Raw genomic sequence first — 18,755 nt, 5'->3', positions numbered from 1 at the left:
GGCTGTGAAAAGATAAAGAACTCTGCCCCAGCTGGTTTAACAGCTGGCCCATTAACAGGAGATATCTCCCATGGAGATGAGGATCACTGCCCCAGCTGGTTTAACAGATGGTGACAGAATCCACACTGCTGGTCACATCCTGTACTGCAACCCAAGACAACACCAGTGTGAACAAAATCCCCTGGAAGCTTTGTGGTTTGCCTGTAGGACCTGCCATTTGCTGTGTCATTCTCAGTTTGTTCTGAGCTGTTTGGTCTGGGGACTGAGCAGCCAAATCTGGTGTGAATTCCATCCACATCAAAGCTCTTCTGTAGGAGTTTGGTGCAGATAAGCTGCCCACATTTATGGGAACAGGAGTGATGCACAGAATAAAGAATAACCTCTGTGTGATGTGTGTCCTCTGGTAGGATCCACAGTGTTAAATCCTGGTTTGAGGCTGGAAAATAGCATTTTTACAGAGGGAGGTGAGTGGTTTCATAGCTCTGCAGCTGATCCCTGTAGCATTGCTGTGCTCCTGGAGTTCTCTGTTGTGCCACATGAGGAGTGCTACAATGGTGTTTGTTTTCTTTTGTTGCTGCCTAGCTCAGTAAACATCCTGTTCTCTCAGCTCCCAACAATTACAGAAGTGTATTAGCTCGTGAAGAAATGATAATTTATTTTCTGTCCTTTTACAGTATCTGCCTGTTGTTCTCTTGTGTGATTTGAATGCTGGAGAGTTTCCTTTTTCTAACTTTCCTCCCTAGATTAATGCATCACAGTGTGGGAGTAATTTTAGACACAAGATGAGACTGGGTGGAAGTTGTTCATTGGGCTCATGCACATCTGGGCCAGATCTATGGAAGGCATTGATTTGTTAAAGCACAAAGAGCTATCCAGCACTGTCTGTAGTGTGAAATAACTTCCTACAGAGTTGGAGAATGGAGTGTGCTGGTGTTGGATGTTGCTGGGAGCAGAGAAATTATATTAGTTTGTAAAGAAAAATTTCTTTTATCCCTGCAGAACGCATGGCATTTTTGACGCTCTGTCTGTATTTCTGTGGTAAATACACAGCACAATTTTATACCTTATGGAAATGACACATGGTGTGACTTCCTTCAGGAGTCACAGAACAGCTGGGATTGAAAGGGGCCTTAAAACTCATCCAGTTCAATGGGGACACCTTCCACTGTCCCAGCTGCTCCCAGTCCCATCCAACCTGGCCTTGAACATGCCAGGGATGCAGGGGCAGCCACAGCTGCTCTGGCAATTCCAGCCCAGCCAGGAATTCCTTCCCCAATCTCCCCTTTCCCCATTCCCTGTGTCCTGTCCCTTGTCCCCAGTCCCTCTGCAGCTCTCCTGGAGCCCCTCCAGGCCCTGGAATGTTCTGGAAGCTCTCCCTGCATCCTTCCCTTCTCCAGCCTGGCAATTCCCAGCTCTCCAGAACCTGACATTGGATCCATCTCCTCTCCAAGCAATTGATGCATCCAGGGCCTTCCCTTGCAATCTCAGCAAACCATCAAGGCTCTCCCTTCCCTGGGCCTCTCTTTTCTATCCCCACTTTCCATCCCAATCCCTCTGCATGGATTCTGAGTGTCCTGAATCCCACAATCCTGGGCTGCCTTGCCTGGGAAGGGAGCTCCAAGCTCATGGCAGGGACACCTCCCAGCATCCCAGGCTGCTCCAATCCTTCCTTGGCCACTGCAGGGATCCAGGGATTCTCTGGCAATTCCAGGAATTCCTTCCCCAATCTCCCCTTTCCCCATTCCCTGTGTCTTTTCCCAAATTCCAGCTCTCCTGGAGCCTCTTCAGGCTTTGCAAGGCTCTGAGCCCTCCCTGGAATTTCCTCTTTTCCAGGTGAGCACCCCCAGCTCTCCCAGCCTGTCTTCAAAACTCAGCTTTCTACTGAGAGAACCATTTCATTTTGCTCCTCAGAGGAAAATCCTGAGACTCTGAGGCCTGTGGGGGGAAATAAAAATCTTTAATACCAAAAGTGAGTTTTTCAATTCCTATTGAGTACTTAGTTGAGCATTTATAATAATTAACTAAATGAAAAATCTTGCTTTTCACTAAAAAGTGAATTACCCTTTAGCTTTTGATGGCTACAGTCTGTGCAGCTGCTTTAAGAGGACAGGTGACAGTAAATTCAAGCTTCTGGGTTGTGGCACTTTGTCCCTTCACCTGAGCTGCTGAGGCACGAGGACTCTTGGAGAGCTTAGATCTCTTTTGGTGTTTTAGCCTCATGCAGAAGTGGTAGAGCTGGCAGTTCTATATAAATATATAAAAATGTGAATACTTTTTTCTGTGTGTTTACCTTTGGAAATGAGCCATTCCTGTTGGAGGAAGCAGTTGAAGGCTTTGGGCATTTGTACAATGACAAGGCTTCAGGACTCCTGAAAAAATCTTTCCATCTCCCTCTGCTCATTGGGTTGGATGCTGGAAATAGGAGATGAAAAATACTTGTGACCTACAGATCAACTTCTACTAAAATGAATAGTCCCAAAAGGACTTTTTTTATTAATCTAATTCCAGTGTAAATTCAGTGACCTCAGGGAAATAACAAGGTTCATTTATTTTCTCCTGAGAAAAGTGCTGTCTATCCCATGATAAAAACATTTCAGGATTGTGTCTGATCATCTTCTCTACCCTGTCTTCAATCTGTGGGAGTGACTCCAATGAATGAAGCATTTAGCATTTGTATAATCTGTATTTTTAACTATGTAAAATCAGAAGTCAATGAGATTTGGCTCAATGAATTTCTGTTTCACCCTTGCATTAAAATGTCTCTCAGGAAACTCACAGCCTGTTGGAATTCTTGTAATCCTGGTGAGCTCTTGCTAATGAGACAGCATCTGCAACCATCCAGCTGCCAAGTACAAATTCCAGGTATCTTACAGAGGAGGAGGATTCTCATTTGGAAAAAATCAAAATGAAAAAAAAACCAAGTGAACTGCACAGGAATCCCTCCTGGAAACCCCCACTGAGTTAATCTAAACTGAATTTCCTTCTGTTTGTCCTCTGAATATTTTTCAGGGAGTTCTGAAATGCTGATGTATATTTATTATTGTTTCATAATCCTGTTCTGTTTTGTGATTCCCCCTTCAAAGTTCTTCCTGCAAAGTTCCTTTCCCAAACAATTTGGACCCTTTCTATTTGACAAACAGTGTGTTGACTTTTCTTCTTCCTTGCAACACATTTTAATAGGACTAAAATAAGCAGAGATGCCCTTGGCTTACTTTTCTGCAGTGTTAGCAGGAGCATGTATAATCTCAGGAATATTAAGTATTCCTTTTCTCTTTTTTTTTTTGTGCAGATAAAAAAAAAGGCTCCTGTACCATGAAACTTAGGTGGGAAATTCAGGTGTACAAAGATTCAAATTCCAGGTGATCAATCCAGACTAGTTATCACTGGAAATAACCAGAAACCTTAAATTACTAAAACTTACTGAGTTTTTCAGTAAAATGAAATTAAAAAAATATCTCCATTGCTTTTTTCCTTTTGGGTCTTGGGTTTTGATTTCAAGCTGTAAGGAAATCATCTACAGGTGTTTAAGGCAAATTCAAGTGAGTGGAGGGCTAAGAAAATTTGTTGTTGTGTGGATTTTTTAAAATCCTTTTTGGTGAAGGATGTGGTGCCTGGGAACATGTTTTTTTATCCTTGGCAGTGCTGGGTTAATGGTTGGACTCCATGATCTTAAAGGTCTTTTCCAACTTTAATAATTCTGTGATGTTTTGAACCAGATCAGATTAAAGGACTGTAAATAAATAACAAGGTTTCTGGTCAAAATATGAGTGTGGTGTTTTTAGTGGTGATTGTTCCCACAGTATTTTCCTAAACCAGGTAATTAAGAAAAGCAAGATGTTCCCAATCCAGGTGTTTATTCTGCATCCAACAGAGCCAGCTGGAAATTCTGGAATGTGGCAATTGACTGAGCCTCAAACTTTTGTTCATCTTTGTTTGTCCTTTCCAGGGTGAGAGGAGACCAAAACTGTGCATGGCCATTGTGTGATCTCAGTAGGAATCATCTGGTGGGATCTCCAAGTTTCTGATTTCCAATTGTCCTGGCTTTGTCCTTTTGCCATTGTTGGGGTTCTGAGATCAGGAACTGCTGGGATCTCAGCTTCTGCTGTCAGGTGTTTTTAGCAAAATGTATTTTTCCTATAGACAGGACAAGCTAAATTCAAATGCAAAGACAAAAAGAATGAGCAACACAACATAAATCTGCTTTAAAAATATGGCTGGGATTTGTTGTGAAGCCTGAGTTGGATGGGAATTTGCTGGAGCAGTGGAGTCCTCGTGGCATCCTCTGACATGAGTGATGCAGTCTTAGCTTTGGAGAGAGATCTTCAGCTTTTGTAACCAACTGCTGGCACTGCAGATGGATTCTTTGGCACATCCAGAATTGAGAAATTGAATTTTGTTTGATTAAAACTATGAACTTCCCTAGTCTGTGCTCTGGGCCAATTTGCTTGTGCTGCTCCCTTGTCTGTCTCCATGCAGGATTCTCCTGCAGTCTGTGCTGCAGGTCACACAGGATGGATGTTTTCATTAACTGCTGGGACAGGCAATCCAGTGCAGCTCCAAACACAAACAAAATGTCAATTCCTGAGGAGCATATTCTGTGAGAACATTGTTCCAGCAGAAAGAAGCAGTTCTTCACAAAGAAAATGGATTGATCTACAAGAACTCTTAACAGGAGATGACTTTCTGCCAGCCTTGTGATTTTCATTTTAGAGTCATGGAATGGTTTGGATTGGAAGGGACTCAAAGATGGTCTGGTTCAACCCTCCTGCCATGGGCAGGGAGCCTTTCACTAAAATTTTTATTTTCTGGGCCTTGACCAACCTTGTCTAGTGCTCTTAATTTTCAGATCCTTTTTAAAGAGCTTTGGCTAAAATGCAAGTAAAACCAAAAATCTTTGTTTGTGAAAAGCTGATATAAGACACAACTAAAAAGTTAATGTAATAACATGAGAAAGGATTCCTGTTTCTGTAGCTGCCATGCAATGAATTTTTGGAAGAAGCTGCTTTGAGGGGAGACTTGTGGGGTGCTTCAGCTTCTTCAGGAGGGGAGTTCTGAGCTCTGTGACAGGGACAGTTCCTGAGAGACCTTATTTCATTTTTAAAGATGCCTGGGGCTCTGTTGGAAGGTTGAGGCTGGATATCAGGAAAAGGTTCTTGCTGCTCTTTCTGGGATTGTTACCCTCTCACAGGGAGAAGGAGAAAATTGCATTGATTCTTAAACAGAAATCAAGAAGCTTTGAGCTACATCCAGTTTCACAAATTTTTCAGCAGTTTTGTTGCAATCTCAAACTTAATTGATTTTGATAAAATAAATAAAAAAGAATCTTATTACATGATGTCAGAAGTTAAAATAATTGAGGGGGAGGAAATAGGGTTGATATGTTTGAAAACTGACTGGTGGGAGACCTGGATGGATTTGTGATGGATTTCTGTGTCCCTGTGACATCCCTTACCCCTTTGGCAGGGAAGTTACAGGAACTACAACACTGCACAAGTTGCACTGATTCCCAAGACCAAAGTAAAGATTTTTTTTTCCTTATAGCTCTTCATAAATAATAAATCAAGAAATGTTGATGATACAATTCCTCCAAATCCATCTTCCCCTGGCCCCTGGAACTTGCTATAATAGATAAGGCATCCTAGATACCAAGGTTGAGCCAAACTCCTTAAGAATTTGGTCACACTCTAACACTTTGGAAGATAATTGGTTAGAAATTAGTCTGTGTAATTGGTCAGTTCACCTTTACTTAGATTGGATGCTGTTCTTTGTATCAACTTTTATTGGTTGTAGTTTGAATCCTCCCTGAACCTATAAATATGGCTTTGTTCTGAGAGAATCCTGCTTGACCACCTTTGGCATAAAATAAAAGTTCTTGTGGAACGTGTCAAGTAAGGCCTCTGGTCTTTCTGAGAGACAGCTAAATGTTAGCACTCTCTGGTACTGGTAAACACCACCAGGAACAAAAAAGAAAACCACAAAGAAATATTTCAGATGTTACATTGTGCCTCTATTAATGCCTGCCTGGCAGTGTGATAATCTGAAAAAAAACCAAAAAAAACCTTCTGTAAGGTTTGAAAACTGGCAAAATAATAAACCACAATATTAATGGAGCGCACCAACACCAATCACTAAAATAAACCCCAAATAACTGGTGACATTTTGGTGTCCCCAGGACTTTATCCACCAGCGATGACGTGGAGGACAGGGAGAACGAGAAGGGGCGGCTGGAGGAGGCGTACGAGAAGTGCGACCGCGACCTGGACGAGCTGATCGTGCAGCACTACACGGAGCTGACCACGGCCATCCGCACCTACCAGAGCATCACCGAGCGCATCACCAACTCCCGCAACAAGATCAGGCAGGTCAGAGCCAGCCCTCGGTGCTGCTGTGCTCCTGGGCAGGGTGGGCACTTCACATGGCTCTCCAGATGCTGTTTGTTGCATGGACGGGTTTTGTGGGTGAGCCTGTGTCCTGTATTTCTTTCTTTGTTGTGCATCTTATTACATAACAACCAATCAACACCTTTACTATCACCTATAGCCTATCACAACTACTGACTTTACCATATTCCTGTTACTATTTTCCAATCAGTGTGTTACAGTTTAAGCTGAAAGTTGTTTTTCAGTTTTCTTGCAGTGGAAAATTCTGAGATCTTTCCTCTACTTGCAACGTTGGATTTCTTGTTTGTGTGTGAAAATCTGCTTGGTGAAAACATTTTTTGTTTGAGGTGGATTTATCTTTTGCTCAGAGTCACAAAAGCCCCTTCCAACTCACCTGCTCTTGGCCTTCTTAGTTACCCAGTGAGACTGGCTCAGCAATTCTTGTCCTCTGTATTAAAACTTGCTATTATTTCTATTCCTTCTTCAGATTCTACATTCAAAGATCTTTCTATTATACATACATATCTGTGAGACCTTCCTATCAAATCTTTATCCTTCCCAACACCTGGCAGCCCTACATGCTGGGATCCAGCTGCAAATCTCCTCTTTGCCTGGCTCTTGTTGTTTTATTGATGGTTTTGTTACTGGTAACCACCAGTGATGGAAGCTCCAAGCTCCCATTTCAAGCTTTTGTTTCTCCCTCTGTTCTTCCAGCTTCTCATAATCATTCTGAATGGAATGAGAATTGAGTTGACAAGGTGCTGTTATCTCTAAATTCTTGCTAAATTCCTACCTGGAGTAGTCTGTCCAACACTGTTGGAACAGGTCCAGAAGAATCCATGGAGCTGCTCCAGGGCTGGAGCCCCTCAGCTCTGCAGCCAGGCTGGGAGAGCTGGGGGTGTTCACCTGGAGAGGAGAAGGATCCAGAGAGCTTCCAGGACCTGAAGGGGCTCCAGGAGAGCTGGAGAGGGACTGGGGACAAGGCCTGGAGGGACAGGACACAGGGAATGGGGAAAGGGGAGATTGGGCTGGGATCTTGGGAAGGAATTCCTGGCTGGACTGGAGTTCCCAGAGCAGCTGTGGCTGCTCCTGGAATGTCCAAGGCCAGGCTGGATGGGGCTTGGAGCACCCTGGGATAGTGGAAGGTGTCCCTGCCCAAGGCAGGGTTTGGAAGAAGATGATTTTTAATTTCCCTTCAACCCCACATTTTGGCATAATTCTAATTCTAAGCTAGGCCTGAGTACCAGGGACTGTCACTACAGGGACCATCCAGTCCTACCAGTCTTGTACTGGTAACATTCTCTGTAGGATCTCACTGAGAACAGAAGTTTTGTTAAAAGTCAAACTGCAAGGTGGATGTGAAGCACAAAGCTTTGCAGTGCTCCTGTTCATTTATTGTCTGAGCATGTTGCTCTCAGCTTTTTGAAATCTCCAGGGCTGCTGAGCTCATACCTTTCCATCTCATCTTTTCATGTTTTGCTGTCTTGGCCTCCAGCCACCTCTTGCATAGTCTGGGTGATTCATCAGCTTGCTTTTTGCTCACAGAATATGAATTTTGATGCTATTTCCAAGCTCAGCTGTGTTGTGTGAATGCCCATGAACTCTCTGCCCCTGAATTTTCTGCATTTTGAGTGCTCACACTTGGATATGGTGCCAGTAAATAACTCTGGCACTCGTGGCTGGGGACTTGCAGGTGAGTTTTTTGGGCTCCTATCTTACATTTGCTGTGCAGTTTGCTGTACCTAAACTTTGCAAACCAGACACCAAATTTTTCTTACTTTATTTTATTTCCTGGCTCTGTGGAAGTCTCAGCTTAGAACTTTTCCCAGCAGTACTTTAGGAGCAGCAGATTTTTACCCTTGTGGGGTTACACACTGACCCTTTTGGCTTTGAAAATTCATTTAACATTTTCAAAGAAAATGAGAGCATTCTGCTGCTTTCCAAGGGTAAGAGTTCATTCCAGGATTTATGGACAAAGCTCAGCACTCTGAAAGCAGAGATCAATTCCACTAAATTTGAAATCAACTGTAGGCAGTGGCCTGGTTTCACAGAGTGTGCAAAGCTTTGCAGAGGTCAACACAAGCAGAGAGTGCTGTGACCTTTGGGTCCCACCTGGAAGAATGACTCTGAGGGTGAGGGACCTTTTGGTATTTAAGTTTGCTTTATTAGTTTTGGTCAATATGTATTGAAGTGGTTTTGACCTAATCTCACAGGAGGCCCCAGATTTGGTTTGTCATCAATCTGTGTTAAACTCCCAGCTTTGCTCTTCATGCTCCCCTCTGTGCAAGGTGGCAATTGTACAAGTGACAGATATTCCAGATCCTTCTGCCTTTTGTGGGGATTCCTGTTGGGAAAGGTTTAGATTTGTGTTTAGATACAGAGATGTTACCTCTATAAAACTAAATTATGAAGCAGAACCAATTTGGGCTCCCAAGGGGAGGTTTTTTTTAAAGATCTGCTGTTCATTCCTTGCCCTGCTCCCAGATGTGGATGGAGTTGATAATCTTTGTTGCAAGGACAGGAGCAGGAATGTCTGGTGAGATTCCTTCTGGCCCCATGATTGTTTTGCTGACCTAGTTTGGCTCTCTGTAGCTGCAGTCCACTGATGAAGCTGTGCCAGGTCAGTGAAACATTTCCAATTAATGTATTGAACAGGGATTAGGTGTGAAATTATCTCAGTGTGTGTTTTACTTTGCTTCTGCTTTTTAGGACACTCTTAGATGAGGGTTTTTTTTTTTTTGTTGGCTGAGGATTTTTCCATGCTCCTCTTTTCAAAGGAACATTGTTGAAATCTCACTCTCCTGTTGTTATTTACCAGTGTCCAGTTTTGGTCCACTGATGTATTTTTCACTTTTTTTTTTTAACTGCCTTCAGGTGAACAAAGCAGGAGAAAGTGCAGCTGAAGTGGGATTTGTGGAGTGCTTGAAAGGCTCATTATTTAAAAATAAATTGAAGGGCTCCTTCTGAGTGCCTCTCTTCATGTGTAATTCAGTGAGAGTTCAGCCTGAGATAAGGTTGGGCCCCAAGTATTCATAACTTATCACAAAACAAGAGTGGTGTGAAGGCAATGTGTGAAGCTGTGCTGCTAATTGCTTCCACATTTTAGTATGGATTGTTGATTTGCATTATGCAGGAAGAGCTAGGTTACACTGACCTTAGCAGGGAGAATCTGAAAGCAGGGAATGCTGTGAGTTGAGAGGATGGCGAAGGAAAACTCTTGGTGTTGCCCTGAATGGGGAAAAATTAGAGATTTTGCCCCCTGGAAGGTGGCATGAGGCTCAGAACTGAACTGCATGGCAGCACTAAAGGGTCTGTAATGGTTTCATAAATAATGGAAATGCTGATTTGAACTCATAAATGTTCTGATTAAATAGTCTCTTCCAAAAAAATTGGTACTGCTCAAGTTATTGGGAAAATGGGTTTACTCTCAGCTGGTCTTGTTTCAAGGAAAGGATACCAAACTTGAAGAAAGGAGGAGATGTGCCAAAAGGTTTAATTTAATAGGCAGATGGAAAATATTTGGCTTATTTCTCCCACAGAAAATTGGATTCTTGCTGCTTGCCAAAATAGTGAACTGGTTTTTGGGAAATAGCCTTGGTTGTGGTTAACAGGATCTGGTGTTTAATTGCATTGTGGTACTCCAGTTAAATTTTCACTAGGGGTATAAAACTTGTATTGAAGAATATTTCACTGTGAGAGAAGTTCAGGTTTTATGGTCTGCGAAAGCTGTGAAGGAAATCAGATTTGCTTTTAGCCTGGTGATATTTTCCCTAATAAAGCAAACATGGGGAAGGGCTGCTCTGAGGGACAGATGTCATTAACCCATTAACCCTTGGTGTGCTGCTGCAGGTGAAGGAGAACCTGCTGTCCTGCAAGATGCTGCTGCACTGCAAGCGGGACGAGCTGCGCAAGCTGTGGATCGAGGGCATCGAGCACAAGCACGTCCTGAACCTGCTGGATGAGATTGAGAACATCAAGCAGGTCCCTCAGAAACTGGAGCAGTGCATGGCCAGCAAGCGCTACCTCAACGCCACGGACATGCTGGTACTGCCTCTCCCTGTCCCCTTCTTCCTGTCCCCTTCTTCCTGTCCCCCTCTTCCTGTTCTCTCTTCCTGTCCCCTCTTCCTGCCCCCTCTTCTGTCCCCTTTTCCTTCTCCCCTCTCCCTGTCCCACTCTCCCTATCTCCTCTTCCTGCCCCTTCCCTCTTTTCCCTTTGCCCCTTTTCCTTTATCCCTTTTCTCTTTATCCCTTTCTCCTTTTCCCCTTTCTCCTTTTCCCCTTTCTCCTTTTCCCCTTTCTCCTTTTCCCTTTTCCCTTTTTTCCCTTTTCCCTTTTTTCCCTTTTTTCTCTTTTCCCTTTTTTCCCTTCTCCCTTTTTTCCCTTCTCCCTTTTTTCCCTTCTCCCTTTTTTCCCTTCTCCCTTTTTTCCCTTCTCCCTTTTTTCCCTTCTCCCTTTTTTCCCTTCTCCCTTTTTTCCCTTCTCCCTTTTTTCCCTTCTCCCTTTTTTCCCTTCTCCCTTTTTTCCCTTCTCCCTTTTTTCCCTTCTCCCTTTTTTCCCTTCTCCCTTTTTTCCCTTCTCCCTTTTTTCCCTTCTCCCTTTTCCCTTTTTTCCCTCTTTCCCCCTTTCCCCCTTCTCCCCTTCTCTCCTTCTCCCCTTCTCTTTTCCCCTTTTCCCCTTCTTCCCTTTCTTCCCTCTTTCTTTTGCAATCCTATGCTTTAATTTAAAATTCATTTTCCAGACACCTGCCTGGATCATCTTCTTTCTTAAAATCTTCCCAATTATTTCAAAGCCATTTTTATAATAGAAAGGGCTGTCCTGTGTTCCTCCTCTTTCATCCCCAGAATGCACTCACAACTTTGGTCATTATTCAGAGGGCAGAATGTTTGCACAATTTAGATTGGTTTGCCTCATTGTCTGGGTGAGAGGACAAAATCTTCAGGTTCAGGTTGGGCATTGGGAGGAATTTCTTCCCAGAAAGAGTGATGGAGGTGGGAATGAACTGCCCAGGGAGGTTTGGAGTCCCCACCCCTGGAGGTGTCCAAGGAATTCTGGATGTGGCACTCACTGGGGATTGGCCATAGGTTGGATTTGATGATCTCAGACATCTTTTCCAGCCTGATTGCTTTTGTGACTCTTGATCCTTTCTGCTTACTTTAATCCCTTTTTATTCTCTTCAATTCCATTTCTTTTATAAGCTTGCCTTTCAGTTCCAGTCTTGTGCAGGAGTTAGAAGTTTCCTGAACTTCTCTAATTACATTCTTAACAAGCACATTTCCTCACCAGGCTCCAGTCCTTCCTTTCCTGGAACTGTTTTCTAGGAATTAAAAACAAGACAGGTGATTTTTCTCTTCTCAGTCCTGGAGTGCTCAATCCAGTGAAGACAGATGGAGTTACTGGGTCCAGTAGGGGATTACAGGGTGAATCTCCTGTCAAACCAGAGAAGTTTTGGAGTCTCCCTCTGTGGAAAATTTCCAAACCCTGACTGGACATGGCTCTAGGTGCCCATTTGATTTTCTCAGGAGGTCCTTTCCCTCCTGAACCACTCCATGCTTAAAAAGTGAAGGCAAAAGTTCTACCTCAATTTCTCACTCCTCTTTGCCAGACAGTGCCTTTAAGGCCATCTTTTCATTACCTTCTATTTGTTGTTTTTTTCCACTTTACTGTCCTTTGCTGTCTCTCTTAGCTGTGCCTCTTCTTTTTAATAAGTCATTACCCAACAGGGGAAAAGCTGGAAACTTTAATTTCCTCCTTTTATCTTTATCTTATTTTACCTTAAATATGACTTTGTAAAACTTACCTTGTTCCCTCTGATACATTTCCCAGAGCTGGATGCCACTCTCCAAGCCCTGTCCATCCTTACCTTGAACAGCTCCAGAAATGGGAGAATCCAGGTGTGGTGTTTGCCTGATATTTCCAATTGTCAGATATATGGAAAATGAGGTGTAAATTAAGGGTGTTCAGTGTAGGCACCAAAATATGATATTCAGGGTTGCCATCAGTATGAGTTGAAATGTTGGTGCTTTTTTCATCAGTTTGCTTGGTTTGGTTCTTTTTTTTTTTCATAGTTTCCTATTTAAAAAAATCTTTTCAAAATTCCAGACAAGTAATCTCTTTCCTATTCAAAATCTGTGTTAGGAAGTGTAAGAAAAAAAACAACCTTGTTTGAGATTTTTCATACATTATGCTTTAGAAATGGTTTTCAACCTGTATATCTGATCTCTTACTGGTTTGCAATATTTTGTGTACATTTATTTTAAATATCAACACTTATGTTTATATAAATGTGTGCTTGGGTGAAGTTGCCTGTGGCTGTGAGGGAGAGACAGCATTAGATCTCTCTGATTTACAGACTTCTGCAGCATTTCTGTTGCTGCTCTGTGTTTGGTTGGTTTTTTTTTTGTTTTCAGCATAGCAAATATTTTCTAATAAATCAAATAATAATGATATCAAAAGCAGCTGTTAGTTCATGGGCTTTTTTGAATATATATCAAGGAATGCAGAGAAAGCTCAAGTGGGAATTGAACACTCAATTCCAGCCACTGGTTGACACTTGCAGTTCTCATTTGAAGACAAATGTGCCTGTGTAAAGAAACAGTAATTCACTGCATTTGGAGCTTTTCCCTGGCCAAAAATCACTGCAGGCTCATTGGCTTTTGCCATCTTGTGTTAACACAGCTCTGTGAGGCTGTAATCACTCACTGGCTGTGGGATAATTCCTTTGAAAGGATAGGAATATTATGTAAAATCATTAGTGATGTGTCAGGGAGGCACAGTGTCCATAGATCTGCCTGTCCTTTAGTTCCATTCCTAAACAGCTGCTCAGAGCTCAGGAAAAACCCAAACCAAGGATTTTGGAGCCCTCACCTTGCAGTGAATGCAATTCCTGTGATGCATCCAGTCAGAATTAGACCTTTAGAGCCTGCCTGCAATCCTTCCCACAGCATCATTCCAGCCTGCTGCATCCCATCCCTGCAGCCTGCTCTTTGTATTCCACTCACATTAATTGAAGTAATTTTGCCACTGAAGCGTGTTTCAAACCTCTGCATTTAAATTGAAATTTTAATTCCCTTATTGTTTGGAAAAGAGGGCTGAGGATGGCTTGTTACAGGTTTCATTATCACTCAGAACTCTCCAGCTGCTGGTTCTAATGTGCAGTGACTGAGTAATGCAGGCAAGGATTGTTAATAAAAGACTGGCAGCTTTTCCCACTCGGATAAACACAATGCAGAGGTACTTTGTGACAGCTTACATTTGTATGAAGTTAATTTTTTTTTTAAGTGACAGCTTTTTTTTTTTTTTCTTTCTGATTCTGTATCCAGCCAGAGCAGCACACAAATATCAGGTGTTCCTGTTGTGTGTTCCTCCAGCATCTTGATAATTGCAGGAGCACAGGCAGTAGGATCAGATTTGCTGTCCTATAATTGCACATTACAGGGTGTGAAAAAGAACCCATTTCCAGCATCCTTTGAATTGTGAAGCTTTGGAGAATTTGGGAATGTCTGGAACAGATAAAGTGCCTCTTTGAGCTGGAATGCATTTTAGTTATTTTCCATTTCTTTATGTGCCTGTTTTATAGAGTGAGTTTGTGCATTTGCCTGAAATGGAGCTGTTTTATCACACACTGAATTACTGACAGCAATATTCACTTTTATGGGGCACTTGAGTGCACGTGCAGCCATTTGTGGGTGGTTTTTGTTTAATGTAAAACAAGAAAAGGGTTCAGGGGGCTCTGCACAAGTCCCTGACAGGAGGGGACAGCCACCAGAGAACAGGGACAGGAGGAGGAAATGGCCCCAAGTTGTTCTAGGGAAGGGTCAGGTTGGATATTGGGGTAAATTTCTTCATGGGAAGGGCAGTGGGGGTGGAGTCCCCATCCCTGGATGGATTCAGAGCCCTGTGCATGTGGCACTTGGGGACATGGACTCAATGATCTGAGAGCTCTGAACAATTCCACAACTCTGTGATCTGCTATTGAGGAGAAATTCTGACCCAAGAGCAGCTTCCTAAGAACAATATGCAGAGAGGGAACAGATTTGATGTCACTTCCTTGGAAGGTTGAGCAGTGAGGAATCCAAATTCTTCCAGAGGAGTTTTGGGAGTGCTCCACAGCAGCAGAAGCAGAGCAGAGAGCAGCAGGACAAGCAGCAGTGACCAGGACAGGAGATTCACCCTTGCAGGAAACAATTTCATGTCCAGTCTCTCCAGCACTGATTCTGCTCTGCATAGTAATTAATAAATTAATTAGCTCAAGATTGTGACTTTAATTCTTCTGATTCCATTGTTGACACATGAGGTCCCCATAGGGAAAACTTAATATTTGCTATTTGTTTCTATAATTTAAGAGCTGAAATGCTGAAAACAGTGAGGAAATGTTGAATAAAGTAATTCAAGGTCATGTCATGTAATTAAATAAAAACTCTTTAGGCTACTTTGGTTCTGTGTCTGGATTTGCCCTTGTGGCAGGTACTAAACACTGTGGGATGAGGGAGGATCATTGCTATTTCCAGCTGAATTATTTTTTTATTAGGAGGACAAGAAGGAAGAATGAAGGAGGGAAGAAGAAAGGATGGAGCCCTTTGATTATTCTTCACTGAACTTCCCCCATCCTTAAGTTACAGAGTGAGGAATTGGTGTTTTCCTCATGGGCACATCCTTCTCCTGTGTCTTCTTCCCAGGAAATAAAAAGCTGTCAGTATTTTGTTTCTCCAGAAGCAGGAATTGCTCCAACACCTACTTTTCTTTCTTTTCCAGTGTGTAAGACTTCAGGTTTTTCATGTCAGAAAAATAACAATATACATATCTTGTGCTCTGCTTTCTGATGTGAGTAATAGCAGCAGGATTTTTTTTTTACTGGAGCTGATTGCTTTCTCATTGCACATTTGGCATTTAAAACATCACTGAGTGACTGGGTGACAACAGAAGGGGTGGTAGAAGTGGAAGGAGTGTAAATAAGTGGAAATGCTGGGCAGAAATCATGGAATCCCAGAATGGTTTGGGTTGGAAGGGACATTAAAGCCCATCCAGTGCCACCCCAAGGCAGGGACACCTCCCACTGTCCCAGGCTGCTCCTCTGGAACAGCACCTCCTTGGAAAAACCCTTTCAGCCTGGGCATGGCTGAGAAATTCCATTTTTATTCCTTGCCTGCAGCTGCCACCTGTGGCTTTCCTCAGCATGGCACAAGGAGAGTCTTAAAATTACAAATGCCTTGTAGTGAGCAGAGTCCTTACACCTTAAGTAGCCTGGAATAATGAAATAAATAAAAATAACAATGCAGTTCTCAGGCTGCATTTTATTTACTGCCTGCCTTTCAGCTGGAACAAGGAAAATCAATAAAAACACTTTCATTTTGTTTCTGCATTCCTTAGTGCAGCCCTGGGATTCAGGTGCTGCCGTGGATGAGTTTTGTATTTTGGAATTAAGTAAGTGGAAATAAGAGGCCTGGGTTGGTTTGGGGATTCTGTAGAAATGCTTTTCTAGGCAAATTTAAATTCTGGCTCTGCTTGAAATTCTCTTTTGAGAAGTGACATCTCCAGGGTTGTATCTCCTTTCTATTAATTGTTAATAATTGGCAAATCTGCTGATTTCTTAGGGTGAGGGACAGGTGAGAAAGGGGCACCTTGGTTTTTATTAATTTTATTAATTTCACTTATACTTGGAATATATTGTGATGATTCAAAGAACCATGGAAATCCTGGGCTTTGTGTGCCTGAAAGGTCTGGGGCCACACAAGGAGGATCTGAGGGCATTTGCTTTGTCCAGGCTGAGTTTGGTAAATTTTGGTAAATTCTTTATGCAGAAGGATTGGGGGTGTTTATTCTTAAATCACTTTTCACCTCTCTTCTATAATTTTTCCTGTTTTTTTTCCTTTAAACATTGTTTTGATTATTTTTAAATAAACTTTAGGCTAGTTTTAAACCCATTAGAGCATGGAATTTCCCTTACAAACATCTTATTTTTTTTTCCCCTGGGCACAGTTATCAATGACTTGCCCTCATTCTTTTCCTGCTGTAATTTGCATTATCAGGGCAGTTTCTTGCATGAAGTTTTAGCACCTAAAGCTGCCTCCATTGCTTGAGCTCCTCCTCAGGACCTCTCCAGAGCATCATCAGGCTTTGCTGATAACAGCCCTTCATTTCAGCTGCAGAAAGTTGATTTAATAAGAAATCAGGCTGTGGTGAAGGTGAAGCAGGGTTGGAATACAGGGGATGCTTTTCCAGCAACCATTGGTCTTTCCAGGAATTCATTTTTAAACTCTGGGGTGTAAGACAGAATTGTTTCCCCAATAAAACATTGCAGCAACAGCATGAAAAAATTGTTGAAGGGCTATGGGACACTATAAAACAATCCAGATAAATCTGATTGAATTCCTTTGAAAATGCAGCTTTAAAACTGCTGGAAAGGTGTAATAAATTCAGTTTTACTGAAACATTTGGGGTGAAAATGGAAATGAGAAGTGAAAGCAAAAAGTCTTGGGTAATTCTGTGATGCCAGTAGATAATTCTGCCATTTCAGAAAAGTCATTTGTCCATGCTGGTGGAGAAATTGCAGATTTGTGTTCAGGTCCAAGTGAGCAGTTGGATAAACCTCTTGTTTTTAGCCCCTCTTTTTCTTGAGCACCACTTTTGGTTCCAGCACTTTGTTGCTAGAAAGACATTGATGAATTACAGCAAGTGGAGGAAGGAGAATGATTGATGGGTGACTGAGGCAAATGCAAAAGAATTTAATTTCTGTAGCTGGAGGAAAGGACAGCAAGTGAGGAACATAATTTTATAAATATTTAAAAGTTTGCAGAGGGAAAACAGTGTTTGGTCATTGCCATTGGAACACTCAGAAAAATAAAAACTGTTTGTCCTTTGTCTTAAGGTGTTTCAGGCCAGGTTTGCCCAAAATCACTTTTTTATTTTTGTTTCTTTTTGTTTACTTCCCCCTCAGATCAGTTTATTTGTCCCAGGATGAGCTGTTTTCCTGCTAACTGGACACTTTTTTTTTTGTGTATGTGTAGCTCAGAATCTTTCAGTGATTTTCCAAACTTCTCCCCCTCTCAGCTTCAGTCATCTGTGTCAGTTCCCCCCCTTTTTGTGCTCACAGATCTTTTCATGCCATGGAGGGGAGTTCAGCTTTTCCCAAAATATTGCAGAGGAACCATAATCATAATTTATAGCTCTTTCTTTGCCTTTTACTTGTTGATTCTTACAAGATCATTAAAGGTGAGCAAAATTGGGAACAATTTCTCCCCTCACCTGAATATCCCTGGTGTGAATTAACACCCAGTGCTAATTAGTTAAGTCATTAATCCTCATGTCCTGGGTTCCTTTTCTCCTGTTTTTAGGGAGAAGGAGGCAGTGGCAGCCAGGAATATCATCACTCATCTCTGTGCTTTTCCTGTTTTCCATGATTTGACCTGAAGAGTCTCTGCTTTAGGATCACCAGAGTGGTTTTTAAGTTCAGACTCATCTTGACTAATTCCTATTCACTGATTTACCTTCACACCACCTCAGGCTGTGCTACAATTTGGTAGCAGACAATTCCCAACCTTTGGATTTCTTATTTTTAAGTTTTCCTTGTATCCCATTTTTTGGCTGGCCCATCACTTTTCAACTTCATCCTGGTTCACCTTGCAACCAAAATATTGCAACAAATCTACAGTGAAGCACAGCCTTGATAAAACTCATGTCAAGGTTGGAATTAAAAGATATAAATGCAGTGTAAAGCAGGTTTAATCAGGTTAACACTTGTTAATTATTGCCAGCAGTGGAGGCTCCAGGTGCTTCACAGGCTTTTGGGTTTTGTTCTGTGATTCCAGCCACGATTCCCTGCATTGTCCATCTCAAATGTGGGACAGCCTTAAATTCAGGAGCCTTAAAAAATGTGCAGCTGTAAATTCAGGAGCTCCTTGCTTATTTTATTCCTAATAAATTTATGAGTGATCTGCAGTTTTGAGGTGGGTAAAAATAGAGAAGACAAATCAACCCTGCTGAAGTAAACATTTTCTCAGTGCTCTCCAGGTACAATTCATGTCCAACAGCTTTATTTATTCCCCTCCCTTTTCTCAAGTTGCTTTTTCCGTGGCTTTTGCTCAGTCTGTCACAGCTCCTGTGCCGAGGCAGTGGGGGAAACAGGAGTTGGATGGCACAGAAATTGGGTGCCACATAAGATGGGTGGCACAGCAGTTGGGTGACAGAGAAGTTTGGGGGCACAGAAATTGTGTGACACAGGAATTGGGTGGCACAGAAATTGGGTGACATAGGAATTGGGTGACACAGGAGTTGGGTGACACAGAAATTGGATGGCACAGAAATTGGGTGGCACAGGAGTTGGGTGGCACAGAAATTTGTGTGCCACAGAAATTCAATGGCACAGGAGTTGGGTGGCAG

At 42.4% G+C, this 18,755-nt stretch overlaps 1 protein-coding gene across 1 annotated transcript in view; it reads left to right on the top strand.

The window, feature by feature from the left end:
* The window catches only part of EXOC4 (exocyst complex component 4), a 264,576-nt gene that overhangs the window by 13,588 nt on the left and 232,233 nt on the right, over positions 1-18,755 (top strand). Inside the window, exons 2-3 of the mRNA XM_033057550.2 lie at positions 6,173-6,362; positions 10,230-10,424. Of these exons, the coding sequence (XP_032913441.1) occupies positions 6,173-6,362; positions 10,230-10,424 (385 nt within the window). The remainder of the gene's footprint in view (positions 1-6,172; positions 6,363-10,229; positions 10,425-18,755) is intronic.

The sequence above is a fragment of the Catharus ustulatus genome, chromosome 4 (genome assembly GCF_009819885.2).
Source record: "Catharus ustulatus isolate bCatUst1 chromosome 4, bCatUst1.pri.v2, whole genome shotgun sequence".
Taxonomy (NCBI): Eukaryota; Metazoa; Chordata; class Aves; order Passeriformes; family Turdidae; genus Catharus; species Catharus ustulatus.
Note: the sequence above shows the minus strand (reverse complement) of the source record. Positions and strands in the feature narration are given on the sequence as shown.